Source organism: Prosopis cineraria, unplaced genomic scaffold (assembly GCF_029017545.1).
Source record: "Prosopis cineraria cultivar Desert tree isolate PC_DT_omini unplaced genomic scaffold, ASM2901754v1 PC11, whole genome shotgun sequence".
In the NCBI taxonomy this organism is placed as follows: Eukaryota; Viridiplantae; Streptophyta; class Magnoliopsida; order Fabales; family Fabaceae; genus Prosopis; species Prosopis cineraria.
The window spans coordinates 15415362-15434446 of NW_026555342.1; the positions used below are offsets into that span (position 1 = coordinate 15415362).

The window sequence follows — 19085 nt, forward strand, 5'->3', positions numbered from 1 at the left end:
CGTCTAATATTCCCTTTGTTAATTCTAAATTAAAGATGAAGTACATTCTTAACCAAGATTTTAATTCAAATCTTTTAAATAAAACAACTAGATTGAAAAAGTTTTCTCCCAGTCGAGTCCGAATCCTATCACAATTCAAATTAATTTATACTCAATAATAATAAATAAAACAAATGATTCATAAATTACTGTTAGTAATAAAGAGCAACCATCCATGAAAAAAATGTTAACATCAATATATTAATTTGTACAACTTAAATAAGATCAAGTAAAATAATTGATTGTGACTCCTCTATTATCTCTTTATGATTGATTGTGACTCCTCTATTATCTCTTCTTCTTTTTTATTGGAAAGGCTAGCTACAAGCTAGGGAAAGTCAAGAAATAAGAACGAGGGAATGAACTTGACCAATTGAGGTATTTCCTCTACTTTGGTCTTGCAAAACAAGATTAGTACAACCATTGGGGGCTTCGTAAAAAGGATAGAGATGATTAGGACCATCTTGAGCCAAGTGAGCCATAAAATCAGCACGAGTTAATTTCACAAGGAATGTGTTGTGACTTTAAGTTATGACATTTACTAACAAGTGTCTGTAGTTCCACAACGTTCTTGTAAAAAGGGTGATCTCTTGTTGTTCGTCTGAAAATCATATTGCGTGCTTTTACAGAATCCGAAGTCATGCATACTTTGTCAAAGTTATGCTGATTACAAAGAATAATCCCAATTTTGATAGCACATTGCTTGGCAATAGTGATTGGCATGTTTCCCAAATTGCACGTAAAACCAACAATCCAAGTATCCTCAAAGTCTCATATTAAACCACCGCAAGCAACATTGTTCTAGTGATTTTGTGACGCATTCACATCCACCCTCATTGTTCTAGCTTTTGGTACTTTCCAACGGATTTCCTGAGTCACATCAAATCTAGTGTGTTTCACTTTCAAACCTTGCCTATCTCGCTCCTCCAATAGTTTCATCCTCAATTATCTTAAGTGTTGGTAGACTCACAATCTATTAAGCACCCGTAGTTTTTTAAATAGTGCAGAGATAATGAAAAAAAAATAAAAAGTGACATGTGTGTTGATTATTGACTGATCTACTTATATGATCATATCAGTAAGCTCCTTAATAATTAAATTAATTAATCAATCTCTTATTATCCTTGATTTAGTCAATTAAAAGACGGGGAATAACTGAAGGTTATAGGATTGTAGGTTAGGTTTCTGTTCGTTAGACTCACTTGTGTGGTTCACCTATCACAATTCACACAAAACCATAAAGATCAATCTGTCTGAGCTTATTAATTAATGCAAATTTATAAATATTTATAAATATTCCAACAAAAAATAGAACAAATGAGAAAGAACAATAGTGTAAGGATTTATAATTTTTTTTTTCATATAATCAAAAGTTTAAGTGAATTGAATCATCAAAGTTCAGCAAAATCAGAGCTTGCTTCTTGCCTCAAAGAATGCTTACAAAGGTAGTAATCTGGAGGCATGCCCTGACAAGTCCAAGAGATATAACTCACATAAATACAAAATATATATATATATATATATAAATCTTTTATACTTTATTATATATTATTTATTAAGCTCAACTGTATTATATTTTGTGGCTTCTTACCTCTCCAGAACCTAGTTTACTCAATTTTTCACATCATATAACGATTCTTCCTTTAAAGGAAAAGAAAATGGTGTGGCTTAGATGGAGAGCAATAGAAAGGAGACAAGACTCTTGGTTACAAAACCTGAAAGCCAACAAAAGCACAAAACTACCACCCTGCATCAGCTTTAGCTTTTGTTTCAGTCCTATGAAACAGTAGAAAATATTATCACTAACCAGAAAGCACATTCTGATACACATACATATAAATATATATATATATATATATATATACACTCACACAACACCTGGGCATCATCTTTAAGTCCAAACAGTTACTTTTGTGGGCTGCTTTTTGCACCGTCACTTGCTTGCTGATTTCAACAATCGTAGTCTCCTTTCTCAAGTTTTCTTATATTCTTCCTTCTGGGGATTGATCCAAGAAAGCAATGATTCTTGAAGCTTTAATTAGTTTATTTTGTGTGTGCCTGTATGTGTATATAGGATGAAAAAACAAAAAAGATTAAATTCTTCCGCACAGGAATTCCATTGATGCTTCCCTTGAGTTGTAATAAATCTTGGCTTCTCTAACATTGTTTCAAAGCAACAGAAATCTCTAATCCTCAGAAATAATGAGTGAAACAGCTCGTTCTTGCTGGTTTTTCGTCTTCTTCTCCCTCAGTCTTCTCTTTATCTGTTCAGGTAATTAATATTATCTTAGATTCATATCTCTAGCTTCAAGCATTGATTCATCAATATTATGAAGCTGGCATCATTTTTCTGAGGATTCATTTCCTTTTTTTCCGCCTTTTTGTTGAATATTTTGTGAGTGAATAAATTTTTGTTTATTGAGAATATTGTTACTCCAATTGAATTCTGGTTATACCGTTGTCAGAGTTTTCTCTATTTTTGTATATTCAGTTTTAAGTTTTGATTAGTTTATATATGATTTATACATTTGTGATTTATTTTTCAAATTGCTTCTGTTGGGAATTTCTATTATAACCGTAGAAAAGAGAAATCTATTTCAAGAACAAGCTGAAAAAAACACTGATAAGTACATTCATTACCCAAAAAAATAGGATTATGAATGTGTTAATTAAATGAGTCCATTAAATAGGATTTGATAAAAAAAATTGCCTAATTTGATTCAATTATGATCACAAATTATGGATGTGTATGTGTCTCTCTGTTAGAAGAAATGTGAGGAAGGGAAAGACTAGTCCTTCTTTCTTCATCACCACATCAATTTCGCACGCTACATTTAAGCCTCAAATTTTTACTTAACAGAGAAACAACTGTATTTCAAGCCATAACTAGCTCCATAGTTGTGATCTTGTGAGCAGAATTCAATCCACATGAGATGGTATGAAAAGCCACTAAACCTAATCTATTAAGTTTCAGGTTAAGATAAAAGTTCAACCCAAGTTCATTCTTAATGATAATATCCTCTTTCAACTCAAAGCAAGCCTTTGAAAAATTATTTGCTTTCTGTCTGCTTGCAGGTTTAGGGACAGCAAAATTATTAACAGATGAACAACAGCAAGAAATCTTCTCAAGATCTGACTTTACTCAATTAGATGATGTTCCAGTAGTGAACCCTACAACTCCAGGAACAGATAATCCATACCCTACAGTGAACCCAACAACTCCTCAAGCACCAGACACATCAGGGCAAACCCCCACAATTCCTCAAACACCAGACACAACAGGGCAGACTCCACCAACAGTCCCAAACACAAACCCTAACCCTAACCCTAACCCTCCTGCAACATCAGGAGGGGGCCAATGGTGTGTTGCAAGCCAGGGAGCTTCAGAAACAGCTCTGCAGGTGGCTCTTGATTATGCTTGTGGCTATGGAGGAGCAGATTGTTCAGCAATCCAACCAGGAGCAAGCTGTTATAACCCTAACACTGTTAAGGACCATGCTTCTTATGCTTTCAATGATTACTACCAAAAGAATCCTGCTCCTACAAGCTGTGTGTTTGGAGGAACTGCAACACTCACCAGCACTGACCCAAGTAAGCATGCCATCACTCAAAGTCTTTTTCTGTTGTTATTTTCCCCCGGGGGGCAGGGGGGAATCATATTTAAGGACTCATGACTTATATTTAAAGGTTAAATTCTTTTCAAATAGTTTTACCTTGAAAGAGTTTATGTTTTAAGTAGGAATATGAACAGAATCTTACTAATAGTGGTTGGATCAAGTAGAGGAAATTTGATAACTCTTAAAATAAGGTCAAAAATTCGAGCTTGGGGGATGAAAAAGACCAGATTGGGAAGGCTACTTCCATTTAGGCCCGACAGATAGAATTTGAATTAGTTGATAGTAATAAATATCAAATAGTCATATAAACAAGCGAAAGAATTGAACAGAATCCTAGAAACAAGACTATAACATCTGAACCATTGCCTTACATTGTCGCAGGTAATGGGAACTGCCACTATGCAACACCCAAAGCACAAAGGTGAGAATCCATAGAACTTCATTTTGCAATGAACAGAACGTGAAAAATGTGATTAACACTATAACCTATAATCTTCTTCCCTCTCTCTTTGGTTGCAGCATTAGTCCACCAACCTATGTAAGCCCACCAAGTCCACCAAGTCCTATTATGACTCCAACAACTCCGATGACTCCAACCACGACGATGCCTGGTGGTGAATCAACAGACCTTGGTTTGGAACCAACAGAAAGCCCTAACTCAGCTGCATCTATTTCTTCTTCCTTGCTTTTGTTCATCACATGTGCCATCTGGACTTTCCTCATGGTGCCAAATCACACTTAGATGAAAAAAAGATTCAATTTTTCTCCATGGTATCCTCTGCAACTCGCTCATTAGCCAATTTTTCTTCATGGGAAGCAGAGAATCACATCAACAGTGCCGTATTTGTTATCGAAGAATTCTTAATTGGACTCAATCTATCGAAGACGAATGGATTAAATCAGCTATGAATAGAGAGAAATTTATGCATGTCAACATTGGTTCAGACTGAAAAGTCGTGTCTGACATGCTTATATGTCTCTTTTTGTTTAATTGGTGTATGTCTTTTTTGATATGTTAGGTCTAGCTAAGACTCTTTCTTCGTTATTTGAAGTCATGCTGTCAAAACTGATGCTATTTTTCATCGTTCAGTACGCTTTAGTTGATCATTAAGCAAACGAAAGTTATAGAATAAAAAAGATCACTAGGTTGTTTGAGACAATTTTCAGCAGTATTAGCACAATAAATTACTGGATAATCCTCTTCCATTTAGATTTTTTGTCTCTGAAACTTGTGTCATCTATCCTTCTGTTTAATAAATGAAGTACGTAGTTACATTCAACAACTTACCAAAATCAAGTTCCAAAAATATCAATGCATTTGATAGGCTTAAATTTTTTTTTTTTTGCCCCTTAAATTTTATAGATTGTAATTTTATCTTATTTCTTTTATAATATCGATATCAAATTGGAGACTTCATTCCGAAATAATGCATAATCATCGTGAAGACGTGAACAATATGATTGTTGAAGCTGAAAAGATTAAACTATAAATGGTTGCTAAATTCTCCATTTAACTTGTAAAATCATCCAAGTTCGAGAGTTCAGGTTCCTCCGATTAAATTTGAGTAAAATTGTGAGTAAAAAAACTCGATTTCACTAGCCTATATCATACTCTTTCTACCCATTTTCTTTCTCCTTTGTCAATAGCCGTTTGGGCATGCAACAGTCCACACATTTTCATCTCGTCCACGGATGTCTCCGCCCAATTGAAGCTCCTACAAATCAATGGTGTAAAAAGCTATGCACCTCGGAAGCCCAAATTCAAAATTTGGTAGTACTTTCTGTATTGATATAATAAAAGCATGCAAAGCGTCCTGAGCCCCCCTCCAAAAAAAAGGAGAATTATATTAAAGCACCACACAAAAAAATTAATTACTACAAGGACTATTGATAATTGAACTAAAGAGATTGATAACAGATTGACAACAAATTTTATAGTAATTAATTTTTTTATATGAGACCTAGATGTAATTCTCCAAAAAAAAAACAAGAAATCTGTCTTCAATAATGTTCAATTTATTTTCAGATAAAATTATTTCATGGAAATACATAAAATCACTTATGGAAAAAGGTGACGTGTGCAAATATAGCCTGCAGATAAAACTACTCATACAAATAATAACATTACAACAACAATTAGAAATTCTTGTAGCCTTGATTGGGTGGTGGTAGGGTTAGCAATTCCTCCATTTTTCTGTAAATGCTACAGCCATGTACACATTTATGTGTTATTTTGTATCACTCTTGGAAAACATGAATGCATGAATGTAAGAGATCTAATTTAAAAATATTTCCCACAAGCAGGGGGCAAATTCTCCATGACTTGCAACACAGACTGATGCCAGGAAAACTTAGACATTAAAATATTTAGAATATGACACTTTCTCCAAGTATGATTTAAAGTGTTGCACCATGGCTCAGACAAGAGTCAAACACTATACAACTCTGTTTCTTAGATACTGACGGTTTATTAATGAACCCGGAACAAAAACCAGTACTTACCAGAGATCTGCAAGGTCCTTAACCTGGGTTAGAGACTTATTTGTTGATAACTCTGAGGAGCATCAGGTGAACAAATCTAAGTTAACATGCTTGTCTCTACTGCTTGAAGAATCCTCTGCCTTTCTTTTCTTGTTCTAAGTTGAATATCAATGAGGAAGCAACACTTGTTGTGTTCTCTTACATAGTTGACATGGCCATTCATCCTAATGAGGATTTTTCTTGACATGTATAGCCCCAGACCTTCCTGTGTCGTCCATTGATTCCCACCTTCAAACATTTCCTGAAGAATTTCAGAAGGAAGACCTTTACCAGCATGGGTCATTCTGCATCGACAGGGTAATAAAATGAGACTTAAGTCTCCGTAAATCATCTGACATGACCATCACAATAAATGGACAGAAACTACGATAGGACTAACAGTTCCAAGATCATCCACTCATGACCTTGATTTGATAGTACCAATAGGCTTGCTTTTGATAGGCATGTCATATTAGGAAGGTTCGAAGGTCGTACATACAACTCATTCTGAAGTTGGACTTTCCACTTGTGACAATGGACTTAAAAACATAAGCTCATTACTAACACTGACATGAATAGAACTAGTTTGGGTTCCTTCCACATCTCTCAAGGTGTGTAGTATTTACGCTTCTAATTTGAACTGTCAAGATAGGCTTGATCTTATTATTCTTATTTTGATATGTATCTTTTCCATATTAGAAAAACACAATTCAAAATAAATAGGGTCCAACTATCACTTAAAAAAATGATGTTTTTAATGAAAAAATTAGAATAATAATAAGATTTAGATCATGGATATGGTGTAAATTAGATCTGGACAATATAGATGAGAAGTGCATATTCTACACATTTATAAAGATTTGTACAGGATCTGCACTTGTATTGAGCACGAAAATTTCCCTCACTTTTAAAATATACTTTTGTATGCAAAATTTTATTATTTCAAAAATATACTCCCTCCCTTCAAAAATGTAAAACATTTTTAACTGAATCTCACCCCCTAATAAAATAATTACTTAATTTGAAACTAACCTTATCTTTTCATATTCACCCTTATTAAATACCCTACAATAAATATAAAGCATTATTAATAGAAGCATTTTTGAAAAAAAGGCAACGATTACACCTGAAAATACTAAAAATGTCTTACATTTTTTAACATTCAATCCCTCAAAAAAATACTTTACATTTTTGAATGGAGAGAGTATTTACTTTCTGAAGTTAAAAAGATTTGTTCTTCTTCTTTTTTATAGATCAAATTTAAATGGGAAAATATATCCGCAAGTTCTTATAGTTTTCTCAATTTTAAATTAAGTCTTTACTGTTTATTTTATTTTAATTAAATCCAATCAATTAAATTTTTCAATCCTTGGTAATTAAAATCCTTGATTTTTTTTTTAAAAATAAAATCAAGAACGTTTATATTTTTATTAAATGATTATATAACTTTAGAATCAATTACCTAATTTTTATAGCTCAAAATTTATATAATTAGGTTATCTTTTAAATATTTTTATATTTATATAATTTGCATAAAAAATTAATAAAAATTCATTTGAATCAATTTTTTTATTTTGGCTAAAAGTATTAAATTAAATTTTCTATAAAATCTAAAATTATTTTTGTTTGGGAAATTTAATAATTCATTATTAATTTTAACCTTGAAGGATTAACATATTTAATAAATAAAATTTTAAAAATTTGATTAAAATAAAATAAATTACAGGAATCTAACTTAAAATTGAGAAAAATTATGAGGACTTACACATTAATTCTCTCAATTTAAATAGATGGGAACAAATGTTATTGGATATTCGCGTTTGATCATAAATAACTGTCAGATCTTTTATTTTGGATTCTATGGTGAAATGACGAAAGTTTTACCAGTGACTTTGTGAAACTGCTAGAACATCTTTTAGACATATTCTGTTTTCAGCCTATTTTAGAAAATGTTTCCAAGGGATATTTTCTCTTCAACTTCAAAAGCATTTTCACTTACATTTTCGATGAAAACGAAAACAGGAAATGTCAAAGCAAATAGACTCTATCTATCTTGTACTAAGAACTTGTCATATAAGATGAAAGCAAATCACTTAAGGGGAGAATCGTTGGCAACCACTTAACCACGTGCTGATCATCAGAGATCAAAACAAGGGTCAGTTTGTATACCTGAATTGCAGATGAATAAACTCACTTCCATCTTGTATTATCTTCAGCCCAGGTGAAATCTTTATTTCCACCCAGCCATTGGGAGATGGTGTATGGCAGACCACATTAATCAAAAAGTCAGACAAGACCACTTGAAGCCTAATTTGATCACCGAATAGAGCAAGTGTTTTGATTTCATCAGGAATTTCATGAAAGAGCTGCAAGTTTCTTTCTCTAATCAAGATCATGACTTGACTGACAATGGCATCTAAGATATTTCCAAGAAGAAACTCCTCCACTTTTGGCTGCAAAGTTCTGCAATATTACCAGCACATGAGAGAAATTTTGGAATGCCGTTAGTCTGTTGTGTAAGTATTTACATAAATCAAAATATTTCAGTGCATGTAGATAATGATGTCTTGAACATCAGTGATAAGCAGCGATCAAAGGAAAGTACAATCTTATAGAGAGAGTCCATGCAGGATAGAGAACAACGAGACACTTACCCTTCATCAATACTTGCAAAATCTGCATCCTCAATAACTGTCATAATTTGCCTCTCACAAGCATCACTGGTGTCAAGAAATTGTTTCTGATTTTCTGAGACAGCTGTATTTTGAAGAAGTTTTTGTGTGAAACGCATTCCATTTAAAGGATTCTTTATCTCTTGTAGTATATAACCTAATTTCCTTGATTCTGAAAACCTTCCTGATGGTGTATCACTTACCCCGCATTGTGGCCTTTGTTCTTCAGAGGGCCGGTGCAGGTCTGGTGATATAATCTGCAAGAAACAGAAACAGCCAATTATATTTCCACCTGCATCAGTCCTCCCGTTCACTGTTAAGAGAACCTCCACAAGTTCCTCTTTTCTATTAAAAAATCCAAATGGGAACTTCTCTGAATCTTTTCCACTGATTCCTTGATACAATAAAATAATGAAACTAGTCATTGTATCTTGACTTTTGAACCGACACAAACCTCCAAAGATTTCCCCAGGAAGCATTTTCCCTATAACTTCATCTCTCTTCCAACCAGTTAGCCTTTCCATGGCTACATTCCACTCAGAACAGCAGGCATTCACATCTGAAGCAAATATAGGAGGAATTAGTGGGTTGGGACTCTGTATGATAGCTCTGTAATCACCTTCCAACTTGATAAATTTGTCCAGAACAGATTTCTCATGAGTGATATCTTGACCCACAAAGCATACCCCAACAACAGCATTTGTGTAATCCCTACTTGTGCAGGCATTGGCCATAATATATACAACTGATTTTTGCTGATGGAGACCAAAGTGTTTCAACTTCAACTCAACATTTTTGTCCTCCTGACCTGGAGAATACATGACTGAATTATTAACCACAGTATTGTACAAATGTAACTTGCTTAGGCATCCGCTATAGTTTTCTTTTAACAATGATAGAAAGATAGGTTACTTTAAGAAAAAATTAATAATAATCACGCAAATCAAAATCCAATTCATCAGAGTTAAACACGAGTAACTTATTTCAACATTCATCTACAACAGTCATTAGAAAATATTAGAAGCATTTGTTTTCCCTGGGTCTTCAGATATCCCATGGCTTCAACTTTGATACTAATGTCATAACTCAAGGCATTTAACATTGAAAAGTTTTAGAAGAAAAGATTTACCTTGCAGAGCTCTTTTTAGAATATTGTCAACATTTTCCCGTGAGTCCTCATGGACAACTTCATTTACAAGGGATTTTCCCATAGCTTCACTGGTTCGAAGACCTGTCAGTTCAGCAATTTTTGCATTCCATCCATTGATTATACCAGCTGAATCAACCCCAAAAATTGGAACTGTTGCTGTCTCAATTAATCTAACCATTTCAAATGCCACTGAACTGAGTTCAACTATCCCATTCCCGCCCATATCAGTGTCCCCCTGCTGCACATTAGTCAGAGTTATAGGACCACAGTTCCCAGCATCTTGGAATGAATCTCTCATTATAATCTGTAATGAGTGGATAGCATTGATTTCTGATACTTCCCATGGCACACTTTTGCATTTGACTACCTCAAGAAATGCTTTAAATGAAAGTCGTGGGTTCATCTTTCCTCCATCATCTTTATCCTCTGGATGATGCTTGGCTCCTCCCCATTTGATTTCCTTTGCAGCGTGTGACCTGAACCAGAACAAGACATCTCTTGAATTGATTCTTGCTGTTGCCATGCCACAAACTGCATCCCCCAGTGAAGCAGCATCCGGGTACCCAGCATCGGCCAAACTATCTGTGCTCAAACCGGTTGAGTCCCCATGACTACTAAGTAGCCACTCTGCAATGTCTTTCACCTGTGATTCAGTTGGGGTTGTGCCTAACAGCCAACAGTTTCCACCATAAAGCAGTGCAGCACCATCACACTTCACAAGATCCATTATGCTAGGAGATTGAGTAACAATACTAAAAGGAGCATCACGGAGGAGCATGTCGCATAGTAAGGTTTGGGTTTTAAGAGTTTTCTTCTCGGCCATCTGTGATGCTAATTGCATCTCCATGTAAAGCTGCAGGCCAAAAGCCTGCATCAGGAACTCACAAGCATAGCGAAGTGGGAAAGGGACATGACGCGGTGAAGTGTGGTGACAAACAAGCAATCCCCAAAGCTTTGTGGTATCATTTCCATTGACAATAACTGCCATAACAAGAGAGGCAATTGAGCCCATGTTAGCCATGTACTGTGCATGACATTGATGTGGTGACCTAAGGGTAGAATTGACCAAGCAGAGAGGCTGCTTTAACTCTTGACATTGAATCACCTTAACTGGTTTTGCATGGCAATCACAAATCATCCTGACTCGGTTCTGCTTAAACAAGAAGCGAGCGGCTTGAGGGATATCCGAGGCAGGATAATGCAAACCCAAAAAGGGTTCTAAATCTGACCTCCTGATTTCAGACACAACCTCCCCATGATCATCCTTATGGAACTTATACACCATAACCCTGTCATATCCAGTAAGCTTTTGAACTTCTTCAACAACAGTATCGCACAAAGCACCAATATCTCCCCCAGGAAGAGCTTGCAACCTTGAAATTGCCCGTACAGCCAGTTTCTGAGACTGTACAGCGCCAGCAAGTGACAATGCATGATCACTAGACCTTGCAGGCTCCAAATCAATTACAATTCCCACATCAATCCGATGCATTATGGCATAAAAAGGCTTCTGGGTTGCTATGGAACAGACCCAAATGGGATTTAGAAGAGAAATTTCCCTAGATGACGCAGCTTTTGCAAGTGAAGCCCCGGAAGAAGGCGTGAATAGGGAAGTAGCATCAACTCCAATCAGACTCACTTTCGAATGAGGATTTCCGTTTAAACCCAACATTTCAAAACAATTCTCACTGTACCCAATAATCCGAAAAGTGGGTTCTTCTATTGTAAGCATACAACCAAATGGCTGAACAAGACCACCTCTTTGGATTCTCGACAAGTAAGCCGTCATTTTCTCGTCCGACACAGATTTCGGAGCATCAAGAACCGACCTCGAGTAATCGAACCACTTTCCCGACACACCAGATTGCTCATACTCAGCCAAGATCCCCGCGTCAGCACTGTACTGAGCAATTGCTTTGTCTTTATCAGCAATTCTGGAGCTGGTCTTCATGTTGCTCTCAGGTGACGCTGAGAAGGAGGAAGAAGGCGAGGACGCGTCCTTCTCTATATCTTTGCTTCCTTTGCTCGTCATCTTTATAAGGCCTCTGGCTCTTCCAATTCTAAGGGTTTCTGATTCTTGACTCGGAAACTCATGAGGGTATCGAAGCTAAAAGATCCATCTTTATAAGCATAACCCACGTGGTTCAGAAGTTTCTGTGATGTGGGTGGATTCCACATTGAGGATTGCTTGCACACGTCCTTATCGTCATCTTGCAGCTTGTGGGTTACGTGCTGCTTAAAATCGTTTAAGCACTCGTATCTGTGTATGCAATGGCAAAAGCAAAAGCAACGGCATGTATCATACTTCGTAATATGATATGATAGTCTGTGTGTGTGTGTGTGTGTGTGTGTGTGGCTGGGTCTGTATGAAATATTGAAATTTGAAGGGGAAAGCTTTACTCCTGGTCCCGCAAGCAAGCGTAGTGTTTTAGACCATGCAAAATTCGACTGTCCAGTGTTTCACATGTTCGGGTTTATAAAGTCCACTTGTCTAGTCATTGACTGTAAATACGTAAACTTTTTTTAAGATTATTTTAATATTTCAGTGGACTCAATAAACTGTACGGATATAAAAAAGAAAATCGTTGGGTTGACTGTATACTCATTAGTTGGACCGTTTGAGTTGTAATTTGGTTTAAATTAAAATAAATAAATAAATAAAATACTTCACATAACTTATTTATAAAATACTTTTAATGAAGTTACATAAAAAGTTGTTAAGATTAGTTAAGTGTCATTTTTTAAAAAAATTGTTTTATAGAAATTCCAAATTATCTTTGATTGAAATTATTAACTTTACAAATCAGTTTTAAAATCAAACATACCACTCAAGTGGACTAGTTAAATATGTGGACATTCTCTAAAGGCTAAGCAAAGCTTTTTGAAAGTATCTTATGTTACGGATCGGATGGAGACATGGAGTATAGCATTAACACTTACTTTTTTTCATTTAAAAAATCATTTTTAATAAAGTAATTATCTACTTTTTAACTAATTCTATCTTTTCATATTTATCCATATTAAATATCCTATAATAAATATAAAATCATTCATTAATAGAAATACTTTTGAAAAAAAGACAATGATTATATCTTAAAAGACTAAAAATGCTTTACATTTTTAAACATCCAACTCCTCAAAAAATACCTTACATTTTTTAATGGATGGAGTATTTTTCTATGAGATCAGCAAAAATTGAGTCATATGACTATTATTTTATTGCTTCTTCCATTCAATATTATAAAATATTGTTAAACAAATTATATTTTTCAATGAGTTAGTTAATTATCTTCAAAATCATACACTTTTTCTATGTTTACTTTTATTTAATAGAGTGTTTCAATTTAAAATTTTTATTAATTACACTCCTAATTAAAAGATATCTTTAGAAAAATTTTATTAATTATACATTGAAAGATCCAAAATATCTTACATTTTTTAATATGATATTTTAAAAAATATTTTATAATATTAAACAGAAGAAACATGCATCATGAACGAGATTTTTTTATTTTTCAACAGCATAAAATAATTTATTCCACAGAGATGGGAATCCAACCGCTAACCACGCGCTAAAAGAACAAAAACTCATGTTATTCATGTTAATCTCAATTATTTTATTCAAAAATATGTATTAAGCAATAAAAATAGCTTTTTTTATTTTGGGAAGTATTGTTACGTCAATTAAAAATAGAAATTTTTCGCTCATCGACCTGACTAAGAATCAGTTTCTTTCACACAAAACCAATTATCGGTTAAAAATATTTTTTAAAAAACCCACAATAAAAGGTACATTTAATGCATGGCGATGAAAAAGACGCTAAAATGAGACTGACAGCTTTTCCCTAAATATGGGACAGACTGTTATTGTTTGATGATTTGAATTTTCGCCTCACCGGTGGAACTGTGCAAGTGGAAAGCATTGGCCCACGTCTCTGTTTTTTTACTTTTTTTTTTTTTTATTTCTCGCTGTTACACAGATTCTGTAAACTCAAGTAAAAATAAAAATCAAATGCATTGTTAGAATGAAGGGAGAATGATAAATAAGGATATTATAAAAATATTAATGTAAAATTAATATTTTTTTAATATTTATATTTTCAAATTTTAATACTCCTTCTATCATATTTTAATATTAAAGTTCCTAATTTAATACTCCCTCCATCCCAAATTATAAGATACTTTTAAATAAAATTTTACATATTAATAAATCTTATTTAATACACTTAACAACCTTATTTTTTTAAAATAAAAATATAAATGTTTAAAAATATTCTTCATTTAACAATATTAAATCTATGCTTAATTAGTATTAAATAGATAGAGAAAGGGTAATATTGAAATAATTTTATTTAATGAAACCTTAATATTTTTAAAGTATTTTATATTTTGGGATAACAAATCTCTTTCAAAAATATCTTGTAATTTAAAATGGAGGGAGTATAAATATCCTTACAAGGTCTTTACTTATCATTCTCACTGAAATGAAAGAAAACTAATCAGACTAGACCAATTTTTTTACTGGTCGAATTAGATTGCGTTGTTGGATTGAGTTAAAAAAGACAACTAAAATTTTGCACAGCCTTAAAAAAAAGTCTATTATAGTTAAGAATATTTTATATTTTGAAATAAAATAAATTATAATAAATATTATTTATCAATAAAAATTTAAATAAATATCACTCCCTCTATTGAAAAATATAAGAAATTTTTTGAAAAATTGGATATTCAAAAATGTAAGACATTTTTAATCTTTTGAGGTGTAATTATTGTCTTTTTTAAATATCTTTATTGATAATGACTTTATATTTATTATAAAGTGTTTAATAGAAACAAATATAAAAAGATAGGGTTAATTTAAAAGTAAGTAACTACTTTATTGAGGGTAAAATTTAATTAAAATATTTTATATTTTTTTAACGGAGAGAGTATTATTTATTTAAACTTTTTGTAAAACAAAACCTTTTTAAGAAAAAAAAAAAACAGTTCCTTATCTTCCATTCAAAAGAGACATAATTTGGTGATGCATAGGATTCAAATGAGCGGATCAGTGGATAACTCGAAGTAGAAATGGGACGATAAGTTAAATCATATGAAGTGGGAGGGTGGTCGGCCATAAATTGGTGAACCTCATTCTTACTACATTACAATATGTTATAAACAACCAAACAAAGAAAATGAACGAAAGAAAGAAAGAATATATATACATATATATTTGAACTCCTATTATAAGTCATTTTCAATCTAATGCTTTGAGATCCAGACCAACCTAAACAGACAGAATAGTTAGACTGTCACCTAAATACAAAAACAATTCACTTTGACTTGCTAACTTATTTTGGGAATTGAATTGTTTTGAACTAAGGTGTTTTGACATAACTGAAGTTAATTCGAGAATCGGAATGATTGGATTGTTTTAAATTGGTTTTTGTTCAGGTTAAAACTTACATATTTAATATACTTTTATCTAATCAAATCAAGATAAATGAATTTTGATATATTAATAATATTAATGACAAGATTTATTATAGAATAAATATTTTATAAAAAATTCAAACATCTTAATTTAATTGAAAATAAACACTTTAAGCATATAAGATTAAACATATAATTTTTCCTTTTTCTCTTTACTCTTATTTTAGCAATAATTTTTTATTCAATATAAAAATATCAATGTCAATTATTTTGGGTTGTTATATTAAAATTTTAAGTACATAATTTATTTATTGACATTATATGAATTAAATTATTGAGAAAATTGAAAACTTATTTGTTTTTAAAAGGAAAATAAGGTAAATAAAAAATATAAATATAAAAAATGAGAATTTAAACCTAATATGTTATTGATGAAGAACTCTTAACTATGATTGATAGTATCGATATTTTTAATATTTTATTTATATATGTACATAAATATTTTTTAATTATCATATTATCAGTTCAACTATCAATCTAACCAATTAAAATATGAAAATCTTGACCTATTAATCTTTTTGGCTTGTCTAGTTTGATTGTTAAAATATTGTTTTCAATCACTTCACCAAAACTTAATAAAAGTGATTAACTTATTAAATTTGTCTTAAAAATCAAAATATTTCAACTATTCAAGAGAAAAAACACTATATTTGAAAAGTCATGTAAAAATCCTGAATCAGAATTAAATTCTTTTTTTTTGGGTAATTGGCAGCGAGATAAAATTAAAAAATGTTACTAAATGTTACTAATTAATAATCTTTTATATAAGAAACGACAAACCTGTCATTATATGTCGTATGGTACTTGCTGTTGTATTTTCAATGGGACGCTCACTTTTCTCTCTTGCTTTCCCACTATTGACTATATATGTCCAGGGTTTGCCCGGCACTCCCTCGTGATGGCACAAGACATATATCTTCCTGGTTTTGAATCATCATTCTACAACACGTAGTTTTTTTTTTTTTATTTGGGGTCGAATCTGCAACACGTATTTGAATTAGTTAAGAATGTCAAAAAGTTTGAGATTTTGAGTAGGAAAAAAGAAAAAGGAAACTATAACTCAGTGATGGATGGAAGAAATTTATATCAACTACAAATTATTTATTATTAAAATTTAAATAAATATTTATTAATTTAAATTATTTTTTATTAATACGTATTCATTCTGATTTTAATAATAATTTATTTTAAATTAATAACAGTCTATTTAAATTTTTTTTCACTTAAATTTTGATAATAATTAGTCATTTGACTGATGTAAATTTTCTTTGACGGTTATTGGTTAGTATTTAAAAAAAAAAAAGCTTGATAATAATCTTACCACATGTGTATTATTTGTTCCTCTTAAATGCTAGGGCCTAGGAGTATCTTAACAGCAATAAAAATTAATCTCTTTTATAATACACTCCTTTAGTTCTATTTATAAGATAAAGAGAAGAAAAAATTTGGTTATATTTAAATAGCACTTATCAATTTTTAAAGCTTCTCTTTACGTTTTTGCCTTTATTAAATATTTTAAATAAAAATATTAATAATGAAATTTAAGTACATTTATTAAATGTAAAGGTAAAAGCTTGTTAAATTTTAAAACAAATATAATAAGATTTAAAATTTTTTTAATTCTGATAAAATATGTTAAAAATAATTTATAAATAAATTTAAAAATTTAACTAAGTTTATTATCGTAACATAACCATTTATACTTATCTTAGTACCGCATATGCATTATGATATTCTCTCAGAATCTTGAAAGAAAACAAATGGATACTCCCAGATTTTTTTCCCCAAATAATCTTTACTTTATCATCCTTTTCTGTGAGTCTCAGAAATGAATGAAAGCTTACTATACGGTGTTATTTTCATCAGACTAAAGAACAACAAATCAAGCAGAAAACATAACGAGAACATCAGGTCATTCCTAGTCTCCAAAGTTCCATCACAAAGCAAAAAGTATTATTAATTTATTCAATTTAAAGTTTAAACTGTCTTTTATTGAACCTAGTACAAAAGCCATAAAATATTCAATAATTTTTTTCAAGTCATGTCACCAAAAAAGCAAATAGCACAGTAAAAAGAACCAATAAGACAAACATTAATGGAAGTATGAGAACAAGGCATGAACAGATTGGTAGGTGGGGTCCTCTACTCCATTTGTGGCCACCAAAGTGCTCCTAACCATGAAACGCTCTATAACGTCAATCAACATACACAAGCTCATCCACACGTTCGTGTACTCCCTGTCTATCAGACACACACTTTTTTTTTTTTTAATTTTCTTTTGTACTCGTCCTTCTTCAAGAGAAGCAGAGATATTATGAAAGAAACAGAAAATCTATAACCACACATTTTCACAGATATCCTTTCATTGTTTTTTTAAATTAATCATTTAATTTTTATAATTTTAACTCAATTAAAATTTAATTTTTATAATTTTAACTAGATCAAATGTAACTCAATCTCTAAATTTTAATTTAATCTACCTAAATTTCTATACTTTTAATAATTTAATGTATTGATTTGTATAATTTTAAAAGATATAAATATTAGAATTGTTAATGAGCTAATCTGTTTGAGGAAAATAATTTGATGAATATGGTTTAATTTATTTTTTTAAAAAGAATTGATCCATAAAGCGTTTATTATGTGTTATTATTTTGTATATTAATTTATGCAAAGATTATTATTTAAACAAAGTATTCAATTATAAATATTGCCTTTGATATGAGGCGACTAAATTTTATGTTTAGCATAGCAGTAATTTTTTAAGCGTTTATGGCCTAATAATTTTTTTTATAAGTATTGGCAAAGTATTTATATATAGTTAAAAATGATTATAAATTAATGAGTTCATGAAAAATGGTGAAAACATTTTGAAATTTTGGGACTAATATTTTGGTCTCTGCGAACTACAATATAAATTATAATTAAATAATTCATAGTTTATTAATAATGTTAGTTGAAACCTTAAATTCTTAAAAATATTCACATTTTTTCATTTATACGTTAATTAAATACCCTATATAAAAACTTTGATAATAATAATTAAAATTCTAATGTATAATTTTTTCAAAAAGAGTACTAAATGAAATCAGGATATAGTTGAAAAAATAAATATAAAATTTATTTAATGTCTTATATTTTAGACTATGTAAGGTCTTTAAAATATGCCTTATATTTTGGTCTGGAGGGAGCAAATCATTAAAAATTTTAATCTTTATAAAACTTATAAAGATTAAAATTTTATTTTTTAAAATATAGGGATTAATATATTACATTATTAAAAACATTGGGAGAGTTGTACCGAATCAAAATTCATGAATTAAGTTATAATCAAGTTAAAAATATAAAGATTAAATTATGAGCTAAAGTTTAAAAATTAAATTACAAATGAGTTGAAAGTATAAAAACTAAATGATTAAAAAAAAATTAAGAGGGGCAAGCATTAATTACCGAACCCATAACTTGCATATCACTAGACTATAAGGCTGCTGGCAATATTCTTCCAAAGTTGTGTTGGCCAAATTTTCTCAAGGATGGTGTAACTATCATGCTTGTTAAGGATAGCTATTCAACAATTAATAAATGGCATCACACTCATCATATATCATACAC

At 31.4% G+C, this 19085-nt stretch overlaps 2 protein-coding genes across 6 annotated transcripts; one reads left to right on the forward strand and one right to left on the reverse strand.

Annotated features, from left to right (window-relative positions):
* Nucleotides 1-2138: 2138 nt before the first annotated feature.
* On the forward strand, nt 2139-4866 carry LOC129287077 (PLASMODESMATA CALLOSE-BINDING PROTEIN 2-like). Its single transcript, XM_054923233.1, has 4 exons — nt 2139-2311; nt 3115-3630; nt 4038-4077; nt 4176-4866. Exons 1-4 carry the CDS (start codon nt 2242-2244, stop codon nt 4396-4398), a joined length of 849 nt encoding a protein of 282 aa, XP_054779208.1. The 5' UTR covers nt 2139-2241; the 3' UTR covers nt 4399-4866.
* Nucleotides 4867-5135: 269 nt separating this feature from the next.
* LOC129287019 (phytochrome E-like) lies at nt 5136-12347 on the reverse strand. Of its 5 annotated transcripts, none has more exons than XR_008587573.1 (5): nt 9978-12346; nt 8831-9656; nt 8346-8639; nt 6159-6481; nt 5136-5371 (listed from the first exon to the last, which is right to left on the reverse strand). XR_008587573.1 is itself a non-coding variant. In XM_054923158.1 (4 exons), the coding sequence occupies exons 1-4, from the start codon at nt 12028-12030 to the stop codon at nt 6357-6359; spliced, it is 3255 nt and encodes a 1084-aa protein (XP_054779133.1). In that variant the 5' UTR covers nt 12031-12347; the 3' UTR covers nt 5915-6356. The 5 variants fall into 5 exon arrangements, 2 of the variants coding, with proteins under 2 accessions (XP_054779133.1, XP_054779132.1); XR_008587574.1 differs by having other exon boundaries at nt 5136-5470; XR_008587575.1 differs by lacking the exon at nt 5136-5371 and adding an exon at nt 5653-5859.
* Nucleotides 12348-19085: the final 6738 nt, after the last annotated feature.

Excerpts from the sequence above, each read along its gene's own strand:
- LOC129287077 (XM_054923233.1), top strand. The coding sequence starts at position 2,242 with ATGAGTGAAACAGCTCGTTCTTGCTGGTTTTTCGTCTTCTTCTCCCTC. Across the intron at positions 2,312-3,114 it reads TCTTCTCTTTATCTGTTCAG|GTTTAGGGACAGCAAAATTA; the intron begins GTAATTAATATT and ends GTCTGCTTGCAG. Across the intron at positions 4,078-4,175 it reads GCAACACCCAAAGCACAAAG|CATTAGTCCACCAACCTATG; the intron begins GTGAGAATCCAT and ends CTTTGGTTGCAG.
- LOC129287019 (XM_054923157.1), bottom strand. The coding sequence starts at position 12,030 with ATGACGAGCAAAGGAAGCAAAGATATAGAGAAGGACGCGTCCTCGCCT. Across the intron at positions 9,657-9,977 it reads TCTAAAAAGAGCTCTGCAAG|GTCAGGAGGACAAAAATGTT; the intron begins GTAAATCTTTTC and ends TGTATTCTCCAG. Across the intron at positions 6,482-8,345 it reads TTTATTCATCTGCAATTCAG|AATGACCCATGCTGGTAAAG; the intron begins GTATACAAACTG and ends CTGTCGATGCAG.